General features: G+C 43.7%; 1 protein-coding gene across 3 annotated transcripts in view; it reads right to left on the reverse strand.

Moving 5' to 3' along the window:
* The window catches only part of rnf32 (ring finger protein 32), a 76,471-nt gene extending 59,905 nt beyond the window's left edge, over positions 1-16,566 (reverse strand). For 2 of the 3 annotated variants that reach the window (XM_068051932.1, XM_068051947.1), the window contains exons 1-3: positions 16,468-16,566; positions 1,798-1,876; positions 705-850 (exon numbers count right to left, since the gene is read on the reverse strand). In XM_068051932.1, the coding sequence (XP_067908033.1) occupies positions 705-785 (81 nt within the window). In that variant the 5' untranslated portion in view covers positions 786-850; positions 1,798-1,876; positions 16,468-16,566. Of the gene's footprint in view, positions 1-704; positions 851-1,797; positions 1,877-9,041; positions 9,085-16,467 lie in introns of those variants that run through there. The other variant, XM_068051941.1, reaches the window with a different exon arrangement.
* Positions 16,567-23,124: the final 6,558 nt, after the last annotated feature.

Below are 23,124 nucleotides of genomic sequence, written 5' to 3' on the forward strand. Positions count from 1 at the left end.
CTGTGTGGAGTTTGCAAGTTCTCCCTGTGTCTGCGTGGGTTTCCTCCGGGTGCTCCGGTTTCCTCCCACATGCCAAAGACTTGCAGGTTGATAGGTAAATTGGCCATTAGAAATTGCCCCTAGTGTAGGTAGGTGGTAGGGAAAATATAGGAACAGGTGGGGATGTGGTAGGAATATGGAATTAGTGTAGGATTAGTATAAATGGGTGGTTGATGGTCGGCACAGACTCGGTGGGCCGAAGGGCCTGTTTCAGTGCTGTATCTCTAAACTAAACAATTTGAGGCCTCCTTGAAGTTATCATTACAAAATGGCCACTGAGTGTCCAAAAAACATCAGCTGCATTATGGGAATGATCCCTTACTTAATTAAAAGCTGTGGCTATAATGAGGCTTGCTGTTTTTTGCACAACCTCAGAACACCAATGTAACTTGCCTGCTGTATCTCGAGTCAATGTGAATGTCCCCCGAGACGATGCCCAGCTCCCAAAGTGCCGTTGCATTTTCAGTGCTTGACATCACATTATTCATCCCATTATGTAACTTTATTCAAAGCAAGTAAACCACAATTAACAAAAGAAGCTGTACGATGAGACAATTATCTCACAGAGGCTTTGGCCTGCATAATTTCTCGTAGAGAATAGGAATGTGGATAATGGAGTCTCCATTCTACAGCTGAACACTCAAAGCAAGAGTTACAAAACATACCTTGTTTTTCCATGTTTTGGTGCTTGTACCTGGCACCAATGATGCAGTCTGCGATTTGGATAATGTATCATTTAAATCCATAATGAAAAGAAAACTGCGATTTCAAACATCAATTTTCAAGGAATTTTCAATTATGAATAGTTTATCTAATATGAAACAAAAATTGAAGACAGATATCATTTACTTTTATAAACCTACTAAATTCTCCCCAGTTATTACTTAATATGCTGTTATTCCATACAACAGGATACAATTACAAAAAACAGTTTTAAAATGTAGAGAAAAAACTGTCAAGTTAAAACAAATTATTTAAAAAATTCTAAAACAAAATACACCACGCTACAAAACCCAACTTGTCCAGAACATACCCTCTTACATCAAGTTCTCTCCCCCTATTATTTCCGTCCTTCACAATCTCCATTGGGTCTCCATGTATTAATGCATTTAACTCAGAATATTTATCCTTGTCTAAAGGTTCCTCCATAATTTTGCCACTCCCTTATCTATGACAGGTGAACATAACATTATGTGTTCTCCATTCTTAAAAATCTGGTGTCCTGTGCATCCCCCTCCTTTTGCTTCAGCTTTGGTAATTGTGTCTACACTCTAGGACTCTCTCCAAACCCCTCTCCATTCCTACCTCTCTTCACACTTTCAAAAGTCTTCTTAAGAAAAGTCACTTTTCTTAAACTCATTCATGTGATATGAGTGTTACAGGAAAGGCCAACATTTATTGCCCATCCCTAGTTGCCTCAACTGAGTGGCTTGCTGGGCCACTTCAGAGGGCAGTTAAGAGTCAACCACATTGGTGTGGGACTGGAGTCACATGTTGATCAGACTAAGTAAGTACGGCTGATTCCTTTCCAAAGGACATTAGCAAATCAGCTGTGTTTTTATAACAATGTCCAGCATCATGGTCATTTTTACTGATACCAGCTTTTTCTTTCTAGATGGTTTAAACTGAGGTCAAATTCTCGGTTTCCCCAACTTATCTCCTGCTACTGCTGCTTGGTGTCCATCTCTGCCTATGAAACACATTGGGATGTTTTACTATGTTAAAAGCGCTAATAAATGCAAGTTGTTGTTGATAGACCTTCATCCATGTCAATGCTTCTTTGGCTTATCAGATGAGATCTCAATTGACCAAACCAGTGCAGTTTCTTGCTACATTCCTGCAATATAGAAACAGGTGATTATTCCTAGAAGCACGGACACAATTTCATTGGGAATGATGCAGGTTGAGAAGATTATGCTCAGTTTGTAAAGATGAACTAACAGTCTTGCTAGGTGTGTTCAGGGTTGAGAAGGACGGTGATGGAGATAGGTGGGTTAATATAGGAATTGCAGATATTAGTAATCTGCACTGCTCTATCTGAAACTGGTGCGGAGCTACATGAAAATATTGGAGAGCTGTAGGGATCTAGGGGGGGACAGGATGCATAGCCTCTAACTTGGTTAATTAGAAGTAGTCCCATAGCACTCAATGCAAGTGGAAGACATTTGGCAAGGAGGCCATGGCGTTAGCAATACACAATTACTGTGTGCAGTTCTGGTCGCCGCACTACAGGAAAGATGTGATTAAGCTCGAGAGGATGCAGAAAAGATTCACAAGGATGTTGCCTGCTTTGGAGGGCTTGAGATATAAAGAGAGATTGGATAGGCTGGGTCTGTTTTCCCTGGACATGATAGAGGTATATAAAATTATGAGAGGCATAGATCGGGTAGATAGCCAGAGTCTGTTTCCCATGGTAGGGGTGACTAAAACTAGAGGGCATAGATTTAAGGTGAGAGGGAGGAGGTTTAAAGGGGATCAAAGGGGTAAATTTTTCACACAAAGAATAGTGGGTATCTGGAATGAGCTGCCAGAGGAGGTGGTGGAGGCAGGAACAGGAGCAACATTTAAGAGGCATCTGGACAGGTACTTGAATGAGCAAGGCATAGAGGGATATGGAATTAATGCAGACAGGTGGGACCAGTATAGATATGCATTATGGTCGGCATGGACACGGTGGGCCGAAGGGCCTGGTTCTATGCTGTACGGCTCTGTGACTCTATGACAACAGTAAAAAACTGCATTGAGTCAGACCTTCTGTTTCAAGCCTGTTAACTTGCAAGTCATGAATGTTGGGTTCCTCCAATTCTGGTCTCAACTGCATCCCAACCTCCCTTCACCTTCAGCCAAATATGCCCTACACCCTGGAATTCCCTCCCTAAACCCCTCTGCCTAATTACCTCCCTCTCTACCTCTAAGATCCTTCTTAAGACCTACCTCTTGATCGAGTTTTCAGTCACAGCCTGGCATCCATATTTTTCCCTTACATTTCTGTGAAGTACCTTGCAACGTTTTTCTACATTAAAGGTGCCAAAGAAATACAAATAGCTGTTGTTGTTGTTGGATCATGTGCTATTAGCCATGAGTTCAATGCAGAAAGGAAAGAAAAAGGATGTAAGAGGAAACCTTGGTATTATTGTTGTAAAGATTTAAATGGCCAGAGATCAGCCTGTTTATGTTACTACAGATTGGGTTGTAAATAGAAAACTAGTTAAGTGAAACTTCTGTTCAATTCCATTTCATTCAAAACTCCCTAAATTATTTAAGAGTCATAATGGCACAGAAGGAGGCCATTCCGCCTAAGGAGTCCATGCTGGCTCTCCACAGAGAAATCCAATAAGTCCCATTACCCCACTCTATCCCTGTAGCCCTACAAGTATATTTCCCTCAAGTGCCTATCCCAATTTCCTTCTGAAATCATTCATCGTCTGCACTTCCACCACTCTCGTAGGCAGTGAGTTCCAGGTCATTGCCACTCGCTATATTAAAAAGTTCTTCCTTGCATCACCCCTGCAACTTTTGCACAGTGGTGCAGTGGTTAGCACCGCAGCCTCACAGCTCCAGCGACCCAGGTTCAATTCTGGGTGCTGCCTGTGTGGAGTTTGCAAGTTCTCCCTGTGTCTGCGTGGGTTTTCTCCGGGTGCTCCGGTTTCCTCCCACAAGCCAAAAGACTTGCAGGTTGGTAGGTAAATTGGGCATTATAAATTGTCCCTAGTATAGGTAGGTGGTAGGGAAATCTAGGGACAGGTCGGGATGTGGTAGGAATTTGGGATTAGTGTAGGATTAGTATAAATGGGTGGTTGATGGTCGGCACAGACTCGTTGGGCCGAAGGGCCTGTTTCAGTGCTGTATCTCTAAACTAAAAAAAAAAACCTTATCTGTGTCCTCTAGTCCTTGTACCATCATTAAATGAGAACAGCTTTTCTTTGTCTATCTTATCTAAACCTGCCATACTCTTGTGCACCTCTATCAAATCTCCCCTCAATCTCCTTTGCTCAAGGAGAGCAACCCCAGCTTCTTCAGCCTAACCTTGTAGCTAAAATCCCTCATCCCGGGAACCATTCTGGTAAATCCCCTCTGCACCCTCTCAAGGACCCTCACATCCTTCCAAAAATGTGGTGACCAGAACTGGAAACCAAAATCTAATTGTGGTCTAGCCAGAGCTTTATGAAGGTTCAGCATAACTTTGCTGTTTTTGTACTCAATACCTCTAGTTATGAAGCTCAAGATCCCATATGCTTTGCTAACCACTCTCTCAATATGTCCTGCCACCTTCAAAGATCTATGCACAAGAACCCACAGGTCCCCCTGTCCCTGCACACTCTTTAGAACTGTGCCATTAAGTCTATATTTACAGTCCCTATCCCTTCTGCCAAACTGCATCACCTCACACTTCCTATCTTAAATTCTATCTGCCATTTGTCTGCCCATTCTGCTAGCCTATCTATGTCCTGTTGCAGTCGATTGGTATCATCCTGACTGTCTTCCACACCTCCAAGTTTGGCATCATTGGCAAATTTTTAAATTTTATTCTGTATACCAATATACAAGTCATTTATCTATATCAAAAAAAGCAGTGGTCCTAGCACTGACCCTTGGGGAGCACCACTGTCTATCATCCTCCAGTCTGAAAAACAAACATTTACGACTCACTGTTATCTGTCCTTAAGCCATTTTTTTCCCAAGCTGACACTGACCCTCTTATTCCATGAGCCTCAGTCTTGTTAACCTGCCTTTTATGTGGTACTTGTCAAATGCTTTCTTAAATCCATATCGACAACATCCATTGCTTTCCCTTCATCAACCTTCTCTGTTACCCCATCAAAAAATTCAGTTAGATTAGTCAAGCACCATCTGCCTTTTAAAATTAGTGCTGGCTCTGCTTAATTAATGCAAACCTCTCCAAGTGCCCGTTCATTTTTTCCCTGATTATTGTTCCTAAAACCTTACCCACCACAGACGTTAAATTGACTATAAATACCATCTATTTGTATTACATTTTTGGGTCTTTTCTATCCTTCTTTACTCTAGATTTTTTTGTCTCTTTTATCTTAAATCCAACTCCCATGACTATTTTGTCTCCCCTCACCTTAAGATAAGTTTGGTGTCGAAGTAGTTTGTTGGCAGCGCTCTTGTCTCTGTCAGAAGGTTGAGAATTGAAGTCCCACTCCACAGACATGAACACATAATCTAGGCTGACACTTCAGTGCAATACTGAGGTAGTACTATACTGTGGGAGGTGCTGTCTTTCAGATCTTTCAAACGGACATAAGAGATCCCACGGCACTACTTCAAAGAAGAGCAGGGGAGTGTTCAGGCGGATAGGTATCCCTCAATAAACAGCACTAAAAAGATTATCTGGTAATTATGATATCACTGTTTGTGGGCTCTTGCTGTGTGGAACTTGGAAGCTGTATTTTCAACATTACAACAATGACTACACTGCAAAAGTGCCTGATTGGGTGAAAAGCAGCTTGAGACATTCTGAGGTCATGACAGGTACTATATAAATGAAAGCACTATCTTTTCTTTTTTCTTTTTTTTTGGTAATATACCTGGGCCAATAAACAGAAAACCGGGTCTGTCATGCTAGCTACAAGTAAAGGGGCACAATGTTTGGGTTTCAAGATAACTCCTATGAACCTTTTGCACACTGAAAGCTACAATGTGTAATTGAGAAGGGATTGTTATAAGTAGCAGTTCCACAAACCAGTTTTATATGATCAAATAATGAGGATAACCTCCAGACCTGCTAAGTGGGTCTCTCTGTCTCTTTGGTGTGAGTCATGTTTTGGGCTGGAAGCAATCTTGTCTCACTCTTTAAAAATTAAACACATCCTTTTCACATTCCAATGGATTTGTAATCCATTTTATTTTTCTATTAAAAAAAATCGCTCCAATTTAGCAGCTTACACACACATACATGCACAAGCACATATGTACAAATCCATCACGCTTTAGTGTGTCAAAAGTATTTGGAAGAAGAGAAAGAAAGGCAGTAATTTCCTGCTAGTTTTTTTGACTGGTATAGTGGACAAAATTTTGCAAGCAGCTGCCAATCTACTGAAACTTTGTTCCACAGGTAACCTGTAAGTGAATGGTAGCATAATGGTTATGTTACTAGAGTAGTAATACACAGATATGAGTTCAAATCCCACCATACCAGCTGGGGAGTTTAAATTCAGTTAAGAAATAAATCTGGAATTGTAAAAAAAAGCTGGTAATGGTGACCATATAACCTGTGGTTAGGGTTAAGGTATTAATGCATTGGGGTTAGGGTGTTAGGATGGGGTGTGTCTGGGAGGGGTAATACCTCTGAAAAGGGGGAACTTATTGCACTCTTTGGAGTGGTTCACCTTTCGTTGGTTCCCACTGGCACCTAGCTCTCGTCTATGGCTCCAAGTAGTTGTTTACATGTGACAATGGCCCCAGCAAACTGTCTCAACAGGTGGGCAAAACCAGGTGATAGCAGCTGATCTGTCTCCCCATTGGTAAATTAGAATTTGTCTATCCTTGCATGTGAAGTCATATTCAGTGGAGTGGGCAGAAGAGCTCAATGTGAATTCAGTGGCCATAAAGGGGCCTAAGCAAAGCATTGTGGAGTGTTAAGAGTCTGCTCAGATACCAAGGTCATCCACTGCATCCAGAATCAACTCCAGCCATCTCAACTTTGTCTTGCCAGTGGGTTAAGATGTGCCTGTGACAGTGCAACTCTCCCTCACTATAATCTATTTAATGTGCAAATCATGACATCACCCACCAATTCATTCATCATACAGCTTTTACGTCCTATGGCTTTGGGGGAGCGACGAAGCAGCAAGCGAGGATACGTTGGAAGCTGTAGCCGCACACAGGTGGCTCAGGCCATAGGGTTGTCTCTCACTGGATTGAAGCAGCGGTGGACTTTGGCAGTCCCCTGAGCTACTGAGCAGCTCACATCCATGGCATGAGGAAGGAGCTAGAAAAGGTGCCCTAAACCTTGTCTGCTTCAACTAGCCTGGCCAGTTTACCGTGACTGATGGGGATCCCATTACAGTGGTCAAATGACAAATGCAAAGAAAACCAAGAGAACACCACTTACCATTGGCATGTGGAATGTGTGAACACTCATGGACTATGCCAGAGCAGACATAACACAGCGACGGACAGCCCTGGTTGGGAGAGAACTTGCCAGATACAACATTGACATAGCTGCATTAAATGTGATGCGTCTAGCTGATGAAGGGCAAATTACAGAAGCTGGAGCAGGATCCACCTTCTTTTGAGATGGTCGCAGTAGTGAAGAGCATCGTTAAGTAGGAGTAGGGTTTGCTATCAAGTCCAACCTAGGCCCCAACTGGCCAGTCTCCCAAAAGGCACAAATGACCGACTCATGACATTGCATCTCTCCCTCACATGGAAAAATCATGTCACCTTTGTCAGTGCTTATGTGCCAATGATGACAAATCCTGAAGAATTGAAAGATAAATTTTCTAAAGAGCTAGAATCTTTGATGGCTGCTGTGCCAAGATCAGACAAATTCATCATCCTCGGTGATTTTAATGCCATAGTTGGCACAGACCATCAGACCTGGGAGGGAGTTTTAGGGAGAAATGGAGTTGGAATTGGAATCAGCAACAGCCTTCTTTTTTTATTCGATCATGGGATGTGGGCGTTGCTGGCTAGGCCAGCATGTGTTGCCCATCCCTAATTGTCCTTGAACCTAGTAGCTTGCTAGGCCATTTCAGAGGGCATTTCAGAGTCAACCACATTGCTGTGGGTCTGGAATCACATGTAGGCCAGACCAGGTAAGGACGGCAAATTTCCTTCGCTAAAGGACGTTAGTGAACCAGATGGGTTTTTACAACAATCGACAATGGTCTCATGGTCACCATTAGACTAGCTTTTTCATTCCAGATTTACTACTTGAATTCAAATTTCACCATCTGCCATGGTGGGATTCGAACCCATGACCCTAGAGCACGAGCCTGGATCTCTGGATTACTGGTCCAGTGACATTACCAGTTCTGCTGAAGATGTGTGCACAGCATGACCTCCTCATTACCAACACTGTATTCTGTCTGCCAATCCAAAACAAGACAACCTCGATGCACCCTCACTCGAAGCACTGGCACCTAATTGACTACATTATTGTCAGAAGGAAGGACAGGCAGGATGTCAGAAATGACCAAAGCCCTGTGTGGAGCAGATTGTTGGAATGACCACAGACTCATTGGGCTGGATTTTCAAAGTGATCCCAGAAGGTGTCTCTATATCCTGGCGCCTCTAGAACACGCTGCAATTTTCAAAGAGAGGGAGAGGGATAAGGAGCCAGGAACTTGCTCACCTCCAATTAACTCCTTGAGGAGCTTGTTAAGAGGCTGGGGAGGGTCAGAAGCAAATTTTCAAAGTGGAAGAACAAATGGTCCAGTGCACGTAAGTGATTAGCTGTCAGAAGCAATGTGGTTAGCTATTTTTTGATGTCGCTAATTATTCAAAGAAATCGAAAAAAAGTGTTATTGAAACACAGCACTTCATCTACCTTCCTGTTCACCATTTGGCCACATGTTTGCACGGTAACGCTGCTGGCCCTCTGATCTGCAGCCTGCACCATTCTGCAAGGCAACGGTAAGCCTTTCAACATTGCAGTCTGGAGCCACTTCTCATCTCCATGCCAGTTCTGGTGCCGCTGATTGTGAGCCACACTCACCCCCGGCCTATTAGATTATTTACATTGGAAGGTAGTATCGTGCCAGCCACGCTGATGTAGTGAGGGGTCAGGACCCAGAACTTATCTGGGCTTCGGGGTCCCGACCCCAAAATGAAAATCCAGCCCATTGTCTCAAAGCTCAACATCCATATTCAGCCCATGAGAAGTCCCCAGGGGGAAAAAAAGTCAATAAGAGACTCAACATTTCAAGACTCAAAATGGACACTGTGAAGGAAAAACCTCTCAGAAGATTTGGACTGCCAGCTAGATGGTATTAAAATTGTCTCTCTCACAGCATGGAGGATGACTAGATTACCTTCTGAGACTTGGTGCACTCTAACGCCCTAGAACATCTGGGACCCACCATCCGTAAGCACTAGGACTTGTTTGATGAAAACAATGTGAAGATTCAGACTCTCTTGGATGAGAAACACCGTCTCCTTAGAGCCTACCAAACGACTGTTCATCTGCTTCAAATAAAGCTGCCTTCAACAACATCTGTAAAATCATCCAATCAAAGCTTAGAGAAATGCAGGATCCCTGACTACACAAAAAGGGAGAAGAAATACAATCGCGCGCAGATAGAAATGGTACTAAACACTTCCATGATGCTCTGAAGACAATCTACAGTCCACAGGCTGCCAAAAATTCCCCTCTCCTCAGTGCTGCTGGAACCACACGGATTGCAGACAAGACCAAATTTCTGGAGAAATGTGCAGAACATTTTAACAATGTTCTGAATTGGCCCTCAACAATCAATGATGAGGCAATTGCCCACTTACCCCAACATGTCACTTACTGACACCCCCAACTAAGCTGAGATCGTGAAAGCACTCAGTCTCCTGTCGAGCACAAAGGCAGCAGGGTCAGATGTAATACCAGGCAAAATATGCAAGATAGGATGCACAATGTTCACTGACAAACTCACCAAACTATTCCAGATAATGTGGAACCAGGAAGCCATTCCTCAGGAATTCAAGGATGCATCAAATGTCCACCTCTACAAAAGGAAGGGAAATTGTTGAACTCCGGCAACCATTGAGGAATCTCCCCACTGTGCATTGCTGGGAAAATACTTGCAAGAGTTCTGCTAAAGCCCTTGGCACTGCATCTTGAACAGGACCTTCTACCAGAAAGTCAATGCAGCTTCAGAAAAGATTATGGTACAGTCGACATGGCGTTTGCTGCACGTCAGTACCAGAAGAAATGCCAAGAGCAGAACTGCAACTTGTACTCAACATTTGTTACAATAAAAGCAAAATACTGCAGATGCTGGGAATCTGAAATAAAAACAGAAAATTCTGGAAATACTCAGCAGGTCAGTGGAGAGAGAAGCAGAGTTAACTTTTCAGGTCAGTGATCTTTCATCAGAGCATGTCATTTGTTGATCCGACTAAAGCCTTTGACACAGTTAATCCTGAGGGGCTATTAGAAGATCATGACAAAATTTGGTTGTCCAGAAAAATTCATCATTATGTTATGGCAATTCCACGATTGCATGCTTGCTTATGTCCTGGACGATGGAGAGTCTTCTGATGCCTTCCATGTCATAAATGGAGTGAAGCAGGGCTGTGTGTTGGTTCCTACCCTGTTCAGCATGATGTTCTCTGCCATGTTTTCTGAAGCATTTGGTGTTAGCTAAAGTGATATCACACAAAGTCTTCAATTTGAGGAGACTACAAGCCAAAACCAAAGTGCATGAAGCTGTGGTTTGTGACTTTCTTTCCACTGATCACTGTGCCCTAAATGCCTGTTCAGAACAAGAAATGCACCATAGCATGGACCACTTCTCATCGCATGTGATCATTTCGGTCTCACCATCAGCACCAAAACAACTGAAGTCTTGTAGCAACCCACTTCACAAAAGCAGTATGTGAAGCCAACTATTAGTCACATTGATAATGAAGTCAACGCCAGTGTTGTCTTTGGCAAGCTACTAAAAACTGACTTGGAGTGAAGAGGAATTAGTCTCTCAACAAAAGTGAAGGTATACAGAGAGGTTGTCCTTCCCACTCTCTTGTATGCTTGAGACATAGACAGTTTACTCCAGGCACACAAACAAGCTACACCACTTTCACATGACCTGCTTGCGGAGACTGCTCAAGATCAGATGGCAATTCAAGGTTCCTTACATGGAGATTCTCTCCCTGACTTACATGCCTAGCATCCACACTGTACTGAAGAGAGCTCAGATAAGGTGGGCAGGACATGTTGCCAGGGTGCCTGATGAGCGCGTGTCAAAGAAGCTCTTCTATGGCATGCTCATTGAAGAGAAACGTTCACATGCAAACCAAAAATGTGCTTCAAGAACACCCTGAAGGTCTCACTGAAGAGTTCCAACATTTCCCCTGAGACATGGGAGAACCTCACGCAGGATCACTCTATATGGCACAGTCTCATCAGCAAAGGTGCCACCTCCTATAAACATAACAGAGTCGCACTGGGCAACAGAAAAACTGAGCCTCGCAAGTCCAGAGCCGCAAGTATCTCTTCCGCAAAAACAATACATATATGTCCAACATGCAACAGCCCAAATTGGACTGATTAATCATCTTCGAACACATTGCACCTGAAACTTAACTAAATGAGTTCTAGTTGATGTCATGGTCATCTTTGACTACAAAGGACGAACACAAAGTGTTACGGTATTCGTGTTGGGCTTAGGGTGTTAGTATTAGGATATTAGTGTTGGGTTTAGGATGTTTTTTTAAAATTCGTTCATGGGACGTGGGCATCACTGGCTAGGCTAGCATTTATTGCTCATCCCTAATTGCCCTTGAACTGAGTGGCTTGCTAGGAGAGTCAGGTCTGGAGTCACATGTAGGCCAGACCAGGTAAGGACAGCAGATTTACTTCCCTAAAGGACATTAGTGAACCAGACTGGTTTTCACAACAATCGACAATGGTTTCAAGGTCACCATCAGACTAGCTTTCAATTCTAGATTTTTATTAATCGAGTTCAAATTTCACCATCTGCCATGGTGGGATTCAAATCCATGTCCCCAGAGCATTTACCTGGGTGTCTGGAAAGCTAGTCCATTGGTGCTACCACCACGCCACTGCCTCCGCACCCTGTGGCAGGGTGTTAGTGTTACAGTATTAGTGTTGGGGTTAGGGTATTAGTGTTATGGTATGTGTTGCAGTTGGGGTGTTAGGGTGTTCGGGTTCAGGTGAGAGTGTTGAAGTTAGGGTGTTAATATTAGATGAGGGTGTTAGTGTTGTGGTGTTAGTGTTAGGGTGTCAGTGTTGGATTAGGATGTCAGTGTTGCAGTATTTGTGTTAGTTTTGGATTAAGGTGTCAGTGTTGTGGTGTTAGTGTTGGATTAGGGTGTTAGTGTTAGGGTGTCAGTGTTGGATTAGGGTGTCAATGTTAGTGTTAGGGTGTCAGTGTTGGATTAGGGTGTCAATGTTAGTGTTAGGGTGTCAGTGTTGGATTAGGGTGTCAGTGTTGTGGTGTTAGTGTTAGGGTGTCAGTGTTGGATTAGGATGTCAGTGTTGCAGTATTTGTGTTAGTTTTGGATTAAGGTGTCAGTGTTGTGGTGTTAGTGTTGGATTAGGGTGTTAGTGTTAGGGTGTCAGTGTTGGATTAGGGTGTCAATGTTAGTGTTAGGGTGTCAGTGTTGGATTAGGGTGTCAATGTTAGTGTTAGGGTGTCAGTGTTGGATTAGGGTGTCAGTGTTGCGGTGTTAGTGTTAGGGTGTCAGTGTTGGATTAGGGTGTCAGTGTTGCGGTGTTAGTGTTAGGGTGTCAGTGTTGCGGTGTTGGTGTTAGGGTGTCAGTATTGGATTAGGGTGTCAATGTTAGTGTTAGGGTGTCAGTGTTGGATTAGGGTGTTAGTGTTGCGGTGTTAGTGTTAGGGTGTCAGTGTTGGATTAGGGTGTCAGTGTTGCAGTGTTGGATTAGGGTGTCAGTGTTGTGGTGTTAGTGTTAGGGTGTCAGTGTTGGATTAGGGTGTCAGTGTTGCGGTGTTAGTGTTAGGGTGTCAGTGTTGGATTAGGGTGTCAGTGTTAGGGTGTCAGTGTTGGATTAGGGTGTCAGTGTTGCAGTGTTGGATTAGGGTGTCAGTGTTGTGGTGTTAGTGTTAGGGTGTCAGTGTTGGATTAGGGTGTCAGTGTTAGGGTGTCAGTGTTGGATTAGGGTGTCAGTGTTGCGGTGTTAGTGTTAGGGTGTCAGTGTTGGATTAGGGTGTCAGTGTTAGGGTGTCAGTGTTGGATTAGGGTGTCAGTGTTGCAGTGTTGGATTAGGGTGTCAGTGTTAGGGTGTCAGTGTTGGATTAGGGTGTCAGTGTTGCAGTGTTGGATTAGGGTGTCAGTGTTGCGGTGTTAGTGTTAGGGTGTCAGTGTTGGATTAGGGTGTCAGTGTTAGGGTGTCAGTGTTGGATTAGGGTGTCAGTGTTGCGGTGTTAGTGTTAGGGTGTCAGTGTTGGATTAGGGTGTCAGTGTTGCAGTGTTGGATTAGGGTGTCAGTGTTGCGGTGTTAGCGTTAGGGTGTCAGTGTTGGATTAGGGTGTCAGTGTTAGGGTGTCAGTGTTGGATTAGGGTGTCAGTGTTGCGGTGTTAGTGTTAGGGTGTCAGTGTTGGATTAGGGTGTCAGTGTTGCAGTGTTGGATTAGGGTGTCAGTGTTGTGGTGTTAGTGTTAGGGTGTCAGTGTTGGATTAGGGTGTCAGTGTTGCAGTGTTGGTGTTAGGGTGTCAGTGTTGGATTAGGGTGTCAGTGTTGCGGTGTTGGTGTTAGGGTGTCAGTGTTGGATTAGGGTGTCAGTGTTGCGGTGTTGGTGTTAGGGTGTCAGTGTTGGATTAGGGTGTCAGTGTTGCGGTGTTAGTGTTAGGGTGTCAGTGTTGTATTAGGGTGTTAGTATTGGATTAGGGTGTCAGTGTTGCGATGTTGGTGTTAGGGTGTCAGTGTTGGATTAGGGTGTCAGTGTTGCGGTGTTGGTGTTAGGGTGTCAGTGTTGGATTAGGGTGTCAGTGTTGCGGTGTTAGTGTTAGGGTGTCAGTGTTGTATTAGGGTGTTAGTATTGGATTAGGGTGTCAGTGTTGCGATGTTGGTGTTAGGGTGTCAGTGTTGGATTAGGGTGTCAGTGTTGCGGTGTTAGTGTTAGGGTGTCAGTGTTGTATTAGGGTGTTAGTATTGGATTAGGGTGTCAGTGTTGCGGTGTTGGTGTTAGGGTGTCAGTGTTGGATTTGGGTGTCAGTGTTGCGGTGTTGGTGTTAGGGTGGCAGTGTTGCGGTGTTGGTGTTAGGGTGTCAGTGTTGGATTAGGGTGTCAGTGTTGCGGTATTACTGTTAGGGTGTCAGTGTTGCGGTGTTGGTGTTAGGGTGGCAGTGTTGCGGTGTTGGTGTTAGGGTGTCAGTGTTGGATTAGGGTGTCAGTGTTGCGGTGTTACTGTTAGGGTGTCAGTGTTGCGGTGTTGGTGTTAGGGTGTCAGTGTTGCGGTGTTGGTGTTAGGGTGTCAGTGTTGGATTAGGGTGTCAGTGTTGCGGTGTTACTGTTAGGGTGTCAGTGTTGCGGTGTTGGTGTTAGGGTGTCAGTGTTGGATTAGGGTGTCAGTGTTGCGGTGTTACTGTTAGGGTGTCAGTGTTGCGGTGTTAGTGTTAGGGTGTCAGTGTTGCAGTGTTGGTGTTAGGGTGTCAGTGTTGCGATGTTGGTGTTAGGGTGTCAGTGTTGGATTTGGGTGTCAGTGTTGGATTAGGGTGTTAGTATTGGATTAGGGTGTCAGTGTTGCAATGTTAGTGTTAGGGTGTCAGTGTTGGATTAGGGTGTCAGTGTTGTGGTGTTAGTGTTAGGGTGTCAGTGTTGCGGTGTTGGTGTTAGGGTGTCAGTGTTGCGGTGTTAGTGTTAGGGTGTCAGTGTTGGATTTGGGTGTCAGTGTTGGATTAGGGTGTTAGTATTGGATTAGGGTGTCAGTGTTGCAGTGTTAGTGTTAGGGTGTCAGTGTTGGATTAGGGTGTTAGTATTGGATTAGGGTGTCAGTGTTGCGGTGTTAGTGTTAGGGTGTTAGTATTGGATTAGGGTGTCAGTGTTGCGGTGTTGGTGTTAGGGTGTCAGTGTTGCAGTGTTAGTGTTAGGGTGTTAGTATTGGATTAGGGTGTCAGTGTTGCGGTGTTGGTGTTAGGGTGTCAGTGTTGCAGTGTTAGTGTTAGGGTGTTAGTATTGGATTAGGGTGTCAGTGTTGTGGTGTTAGTGTTAGGGTGTCAGTGTTGCGGTGTTAGTGTTAGGGTGTCAGTGTTGGATTATGGTGTCAGTGTTGCGGTGTTGGTGTTAGGGTGTCAGTGTTGCAGTGTTAGTGTTAGGGTGTTAGTATTGGATTAGGGTGTCAGTGTTGCGGTGTTGGTGTTAGGGTGTCAGTGTTGCAGTGTTAGTGTTAGGGTGTTAGTATTGGATTAGGGTGTCAGTGTTGCGGTGTTAGTGTTAGGGTGTTAGTATTGGATTAGGGTGTCAGTGTTGCGGTGTTAGTGTTAGGGTGTTAGTATTGGATTAGGGTGTCAGTGTTGTGGTGTTAGTGTTAGGGTGTCAGTGTTGCGGTGTTAGTGTTGGGGTGTCAGTGTTGGATTAGGGTGTTAGTATTGGATTAGGGTGTCAGTGTTGCGGTGTTGGTGTTAGGGTGTCAGTGTTGGATTAGGGTGTCAGTGTTGCGGTGTTAGTGTTAGGGTGTTAGTATTGGATTAGGGTGTCAGTGTTGTGGTGTTAGTGTTAGGGTGTCAGTGTTGCGGTGTTAGTGTTAGGGTGTCAGTGTTGGATTAGGGTGTTAGTATTGGATTAGGGTGTCAGTGTTGCGGTGTTAGTGTTGGGGTGTCAGTGTTGCAGTGTTAGTGTTAGGGTGTCAGTGTTGCAGTGTTAGTGTTAGGGTGTCAGTGTTGGATTCGGGTGTTAGTATTGGATTAGGGTGTCAGTGTTGCGGTGTTAGTGTTATGGTGTCAGTGTTGGATTAGGGTGTTAGTATTGGATTAGGGTGTAATGTTGCGGTGTTGGTGTTAGGGTGTCAGTGTTGGATTAGGGTGTTAGTATTGGATTAGGGTGTCAGTGTTGCGGTGTTAGTGTTAGGGTGTCAGTGTTGGATTAGGGTGTTAGTATTGGATTAGGGTGTCAGTGTTGCGGTGTTAGTGTTGGGGTGTCAGTGTTGGATTAGGGTGTTAGTGTTGGATTAGGGTGTCAATGTTGCGGTGTTAGTGTTGGGGTGTCAGTGTTGGATTAGGGTGTTAGTATTGGATTAGGGTGTCAGTGTTGCGGTGTTAGTGTTAGGGTGTCAGTGTTGGATTAGGGTGTCAGTGTTGCGGTGTTAGTGTTAGGGTGTCAGTGTTGGATTAGGGTGTCAGTGTTGCGGTGTTAGTGTTAGGGTGTCAGTGTTGCGGTATTGGTGTTAGGGTGTCAGTGTTGGATTCGGGTGTCAGTGTTGCGGTGTTAGTGTTAGGGTGTCAGTGTTGCGGTGTTGGTGTTAGGGTGTCAGTGTTGGATTCGGGTGTCAGTGTTGCGGTGTTAGTGTTAGGGTGTCAGTGTTGCGGTGTTGGTGTTAGGGTGTCAGTGTTGGATTAGGGTGTCATCGTTGAACGTTACAGTTTAGCGGTTAGGTTCAGGGAAGTGTGGTAACTGTTAACTCCGCTCAGTTGCCTTTGCTTTCTCTGCACAAACCGCCATTTGACATGGCCCGGGGCCCGGACAACAACAGCTGCTTCCACAACACAGAGTCAGGTATTTATCGCCATAAAACACACACTAAGATATCAATTCTAAATTATACACACCTTCATTGTCGTAAAGAAACAAGTAACGTCGAGCAGTGAAGTCTCTAACTTTGTTTAAAATTAAAACAAAACCAAAGCAAATGGAAACAGAGATCCAAATACTGGTGCAGGAAGCGTCAACAGTTACTTAGCAACAGGACTCTGGAGCTCCAAACTCCAACATTCAATCAAAAAACAATCACATATTATTTTAAAATCAAACTTTAAAAATATCTCCAGCTTGAAATGGGTGCTTTTTATTTTGGAATTTATTTATTTTATGTGTTTCTTATTTGGGAAAACTTTTTAAAATCAATTCAAAGGCAATTTTTTTTTACCCGTTTTAAAAGAGCCTGCGCCGTCTCTAAATACAGTATTTAGTAGTTTTGGTGAATTAAATAAGTTTATCGTTTTTGGATTGTTCTTTTATAAAATAAACTGAATTCTGCTTCAAGCTCCAGAATCCTCTTGTTAAGTAACTGCTGAAACTTCCAGCACTTCCCTCTGGTGGCTCGAGTGTCTGGGCCCTTTGTGTGTATGTGTTTTGCTTTCATTCTAAACAAAGTTAGAAATTTCTTGTTTAGTTGGGTAGGACCTATTCAGCTGACCAAGAGACTTTTCAGTATAAATTAAAATCCAGACTCCAAAGCTGGGAGGAGGCTTTGCTGAACTATCTCAGCACCATAGTGCCCTCAAATTCAAACTAGACCAAGTATTTGTCGTTTACTAAGCTTCTTTCATTTAGCCAAGCAACGTATAATTATGTTAAATATTTGTTCTCAGGATGTGGGGGACAATGGCACAGTTACATTTGTTGCCCTGAGAAACTGGTGGTTAGCCTTCTTAATTCTAGGATGCTAATCCACTGACTATGAACGTAAGGCAACAGATGCCCGAGTCAAAGAAAGACTTGCATTTTACAACCACAGAACTTCCCAAAGCGCTTTACAGTCAATTAACTACTTTTGAAGTGTAGTCACTGTTGTAATGTTGGAAATGTGACAGCCAATTTGCACACAGCAAGCTCTCACAAACAGCAATGTGGTAATGACCAGATAATCTGTTTTTGTGATGTGGATTGAGGGATAAATATTGGCCAGGACACTGGGGATAACTCCCCTGCTCGTCTTCAAAATAGTGCCATGGGATCTTTTACACTCACCTGAGAGAGCAGACAGGGCCTTGGTTTAACATCCCATCCGAAAGATGGCACCTCCAACAGTGCAGCAATCCCTCAGTACTTGCACTGGAGTTGTCAGCCGAGATTTTTGTTCTGTAGTCCTGGAATGGGACTGTGAACCCATATTCTTCTGATTCAGAGGCAAGAGTGTTAACAACCGAACCACAGCTGACACAGTCAAGATAATGCGTGACATAGAGGTCATGATATTCCCATGACATTGCTGCTCTTGTCCTTCTGTGGGTTGCAGGGGAGCAGGTGCTGTTGAAGTAACCATGGGGAATTGCTGCTGTGCATCCTGTAGATCATACATAAAGTAGTTTCACTCTGCCAATAGTGGAGGGGTGAATATTGGTCTAGTGGCAGGGACACTGATCAAATGATCTCTATTCTGGATAATATTTAGCTTCCTGAATTATATTGCAGCTGCAGCCATCCATCCATCCAGGAAGTATTCCATCTTACTCCTGGCTGGAGCCTTGTAGATGGTTGAGGGTTTCTGAGATGTCAGGTGTTGAGCCACTCATCACAGAGTACTGAGCCTTGGCCCTACTCTTGCAGCCTTGATATTGATACGACTGATCCAATTCAGTTTCTGGGCAATCATGACCCCCAAAATGTTGATAATGGGGAACTTGACAATGGCGGGATCATTGTTGGTCAAGGAGAAATGGCTGGGCTTTCACTTGTTCAAGCTGCTCTGTATCTACCACTAAGTGATACGAATAATAGCTTCTACTTGTCAGCCCAGGGCTAGACTATTCCAGTGCTCTCCTGGTCAGCCTCCCATCTTCCACCCTTCATAAACTTGAGTTCATCCAAATCTCTGCTACCTGTATTCAAACTCCTATTTCTTATGTTCTTACATTTTTTGGTCTCTCAGGGAATCAAGGGATATGAGGAGTGGGCAGGAAAGTGGAGTTGAGGCCAAGGATCAGCTATGGTTGTATTGAATGGCTCGAGGGGTATATGGTCTGCTCCTCCTCCTATTTTTTATGCTTTTAACTTATGCTCCCAGTCTGGCAACTTCTCAATTTTAGAATTCTCATCCCTGTTTTCAAATCCCTCCATGGCCTTGCCCCTTCCTATTTCTGTAACCTAACTATGAGCAGGAAGCTGAGTGAGCACTTGTAACTTGGGTGTAGCTCAAAAGTAAACAGTATCTGCCAATGCACAGAGTGGTTGTAAATGGAGTGCATCGTAAACAGAGTGTAAAAGTTAGGAATTTAGTGAGGGTGGAATTCTCTGGTAAGGAATGGGTAAGAAGTCTCGAACGGAAATTTTAGTTTACCCTATTGAATTTAACTTAGAACTTTAAAAACTGTAAAATAAGCTCAAGTTTATAATAGAAACTGCCTGTCATTGGCATTTAACTGTCAATTAGCTGTAAGTGATTACCTGAATTAGGGGATAATTATTGTGAGCAGGAAACTGAGTGAACACTTGTAACTAGGATGTTTCTCCAAATGTTGTGTAAAAGTAAACAATATCTGCTGATGCATGAGGTGGTTATAAATGGAGTGCATTGTAAACAGAGTGTAAAAGTTGGGAATTTGGTGAGAGTGGGAATTTGGTACAGAGTAGGGAGGGAGGTGCTGATTTTTGCCTCCAACACTTTGTGTTTTGTGTAAGCCTCAGGCAGTAAGTATTTAGCATTTTATCCAGTGTTTGAGTGCTTAGTGCAAGTTAGTATGCAGAAAAAAAACTGACAACAAACTAAAATGTAGAAAAAATAATATAAATAATCATGATGAAGAAATGGCAGAGCAGGTTGTGTATCTGGACTGCAGTAAGAGGGAGTTTGTGGACAGCTGGATTGCGAGCTGGAGACAGTCTGAAACATAAGGGAGAGGGAGAAATATCTGTACAATTTGAGGAGAGGTACAGGATCAGAATGTGATTGGTGTGACTGATAGAGTGCACAGAGTAAGGGGAACCTAGATGAGATATTGAATGAGATCTGCAGAAACTGATCTTAGTCAATAACTACAATGTACTTGCTACCTGTGAGGATAAGGATAAAGACTATTGGAAGGACAGGCAGAATGCAGACCATTGGAGCAGGAGGCTGTCCGAAGAGGGAGGGGTGAGGGGAGTAGTAATATGGTAGCTGTAGGGGCTTCAGTAATTAGGGGGATGTATAGCATTCTTTGTAAGCAGGATCCAATGTTCCACATGGTTTGTTGCCTACCTGGTGCCAGGGTGAGGGACCTCTCGAACTGCCTTGAAAGGATATTGGAGAGGGAGGGGGAAGATCCAGCTGTTGTGATCCATGTTGGAACCAATAACATAGGGAAAAGTAGGCAAGCGGTCTTTCCTGGAGAACACCGGGAACTTGGAGTCAAATTAAGGATCAGGATTCAAGGGTTACAATCTTGGGACTGTGTCTCATGACATGTACAAATTGGCATAGAGATAAGGAGACTAGGTAGGGGAATATGTGGCTGAAGGATTGGTGTGTAAAAGAAGGGTTCTATTTCATGGGACACTGGCACCAGTACTGGGACAGGAAGGAACTGTACTGTTGGGAACGGGCTCCACTTGAATCAGGCTGGGACCAGGGCCTTAGCAGAAAGGATAAATAGGGTATTCATGAGGACTTCAAACGAATAAATTGTGGGGAGCGCTCAGATGGAAATAAATAGTTTTTAAATTTATTCGTGGGATGTCGGTGTCGCTGGCTAGGCCAGCATTTATTACCCATCCCTAACTGCCCTTGAGAAGGTGGTGGTGAGGCTCCTTCTTGAACCACTTCCTCCTTTCAATGCTAATATGTTCAAGTATATCACCTTCCCCCTCCCTGATCGCTACACCTACATCGTCCTTCTCCATAGTGAACACAGATGAAAAGGAATCATTTAAAACTTAGAGCTTAGATCTGATCCGTTGGTTGTGGGATCGCTTAGCTCTTTCTATCGCATGCTACATATGCTGTTTGGCATGCAAGTAGTCCTGGTTTATAGCTTCACCTGGTTGACACCTCATTTTGAGGTATACCTGGTGCTGCTCCTGGCATGCCCTCCTGCACTCTTTATTGAACCAGAGTTGATTCCCCGGCTTGATGGTAATGGTACACTGGGGGATATGCCAGGCCATGAGGTTACAGATTGTGGTTGAGTACAATTCTGCTGCTGTTGATGGCCCACAGCGTCTCATGGCTGCCCAGTTTTGAGTTTCTAGATCTGTTCGAAGTCTATCCCATTTAGCATGGTGGTAGTGCCACACAACACGAAGGTGGGTATCCTCAATGTAAAGACGGGACTTCACCTCCATAAGGACTGTGCGGTGGTCACTCCTACCAATACTGTCATGGACAGATGCATCTGCGACAGGCAGATTGATGAGGACAAGGTCAAGTCTATTTTTCCTTCTTGGTTGCCTCACCACAAGCCGCAGACCCAATCTAGCAGCTATGTCCTTTAGGACTCAGGCAGCTCGGTCAGTAATGGTACTACTGAGCCACTCTTGGTGATGGACATTGAAGACCCCCACTCAGAGTACATTCTGCACCCTTGCCACCCTCAGTGCTTCCTCCAAGTGGTTCTCAACACGGAGGAGTACTGATCCATCAGCTGAGGGGGAGGGGGGACAGTAGGTGGTAATCAGCATGAAGTTTCCTTGCCTATGTTTGACCTGAGCCATGAGATTTCATGGGGTCCAGAGTCGATATTAAGGACTCCCAGGGCAATTCCATCTCGACTGTAAACCACTGTGCTGACACCTTGACTGGGTCGGTGCTGCCGGTGGGACAGGACATACCCAGGGATTGTGATGACAGTGTCTGGGACATTGTAAGAAATGATTCCGTGAGTATGACTATGTCAGGCTGCTGCTTGACTATTCTGTGGGACAGCTCTCCCAACTTTGGCACAAGCTCCCAGATGTTAGTAAGGAGGACTTTACAGGGTCGACAGGGCCAGGTTTGCCCTTGTTGTTTCTGGTTCCTTGGTCGATGCCAGGTGGTCCGCCGTTTCATTCCTTATTGACTTTGTAGCGGTTTGATACAACTGAGCAGCTTGCTGGGCCATTGCAGAGGGCATTAAGAGTCAACCACATTGCAAAAAGTATAAGTAGTGTAAATAATAGTTTGAAAACAAACAAAAGGGAAGAGAGTAGAATCACAGTCAGAGATTGTGCTTTAGGCAGTGCAAGTAAAGGGAAAACTAAAATATGTAAAGTCATTAAACCAGGAGAGAGGAATAAGAAATATGTGAGTAGAGCATTAGGTCAGAAGGACCGATTAAGGGTGTGTGGCCCAAATTAGTATTCTTTATTTAAATGCACAGGGTTTAAGTAACAAATTGAATTGTGGCACAAATTCAACTTGGAGGATATGAGATGGTCGCCATTACTGAGACATGGCTGCAAGATGGTGAAGATTGGGAACTGAATATACCAGGTTATAAGATCTACAGGAAAGCGAGGGAAAATGGTAGAGCGGGAGGAGTAGCCTTGGTGATTAAGGATGAAATCAGTTCAGTGATAAGAGTGGATATAATGAGAGATAAGCAGGCAGTGGAGAATTTATGGGCAGAATTAAGAAATAGAAAATGATTTATGACTGCAGTGAGAGTTATGTATAGGCCGCCTGGTAGCAGCTGTGAAGTGGCATGTTGTATAAATACAGAGATTAGGCAAGCATGCAGTAAAGGCAGAGTCGTTTTAATGGGGGAATTTTAACTTTCACATAGATTGGGCTAAGCAGGCTAGCACATGTCAGAAAAGTAGTGAATTTCTTGAGTGTGTTCAGGATAGTTTTCTGCGTCACTCTGTCCTCGAACCAACAAGGGAGTATATCATATCAGATTTAGTAATGAGCCAGATTTAGTTAATAGCCTAATGATGCGTGAACATTTGTCTAATCGTGATCATAATATGATCGAGTTCAACATAGTGTTTGAAAGAGAGAAACAGCTACTAAGGTTTTAGATTTAGCTGAGGCTGACTTCAGTGTGATGGAACAGAGACTGTCCAGGGCAAATCTGTTAATGGGTAAAATGACAGAAGATCAATGGAAGGTGTTCAAAAAGAATTATGTGATACAAAACCAGTTTACACCCCTAAGGAGCAAGAGCTCTTGTTGCCAATAAAATGGACTTGGATGATTAAAAAAGACAACAAACTAGAAGAAAAATCACACAAAAATGCAAAAAAAACCCACAAATCCTGGCAAATGGGACAGACACAAAAAAGAGCAAAGGATGACAAAAACAGATAAAAGGAGTATGAAAAGCAACTTGCAAGGGATATCAAAATCAGCACAAAAGATTTTTACAATTATATTATGAAAAAGAGGGTAGTCAGGAGCAATGTGGGTCTCTTCAAAATTGATAAGTGATATTGTCAATGAAAATATAGAAACAACAAACATGTTGAATAATTACTTTGCGTCAGTATTTACAGTAAAGAGGTCAGCATGCCAGACATCCCAAGGAAATTAATATTGAATCAGGGACTCACCAAAATTAGTATAAGCAAAACAACAGTAATAAAGAAAA

Source organism: Heterodontus francisci, chromosome 2, assembly GCF_036365525.1.
Source record: "Heterodontus francisci isolate sHetFra1 chromosome 2, sHetFra1.hap1, whole genome shotgun sequence".
NCBI classification, from domain to species: domain Eukaryota; kingdom Metazoa; phylum Chordata; class Chondrichthyes; order Heterodontiformes; family Heterodontidae; genus Heterodontus; species Heterodontus francisci.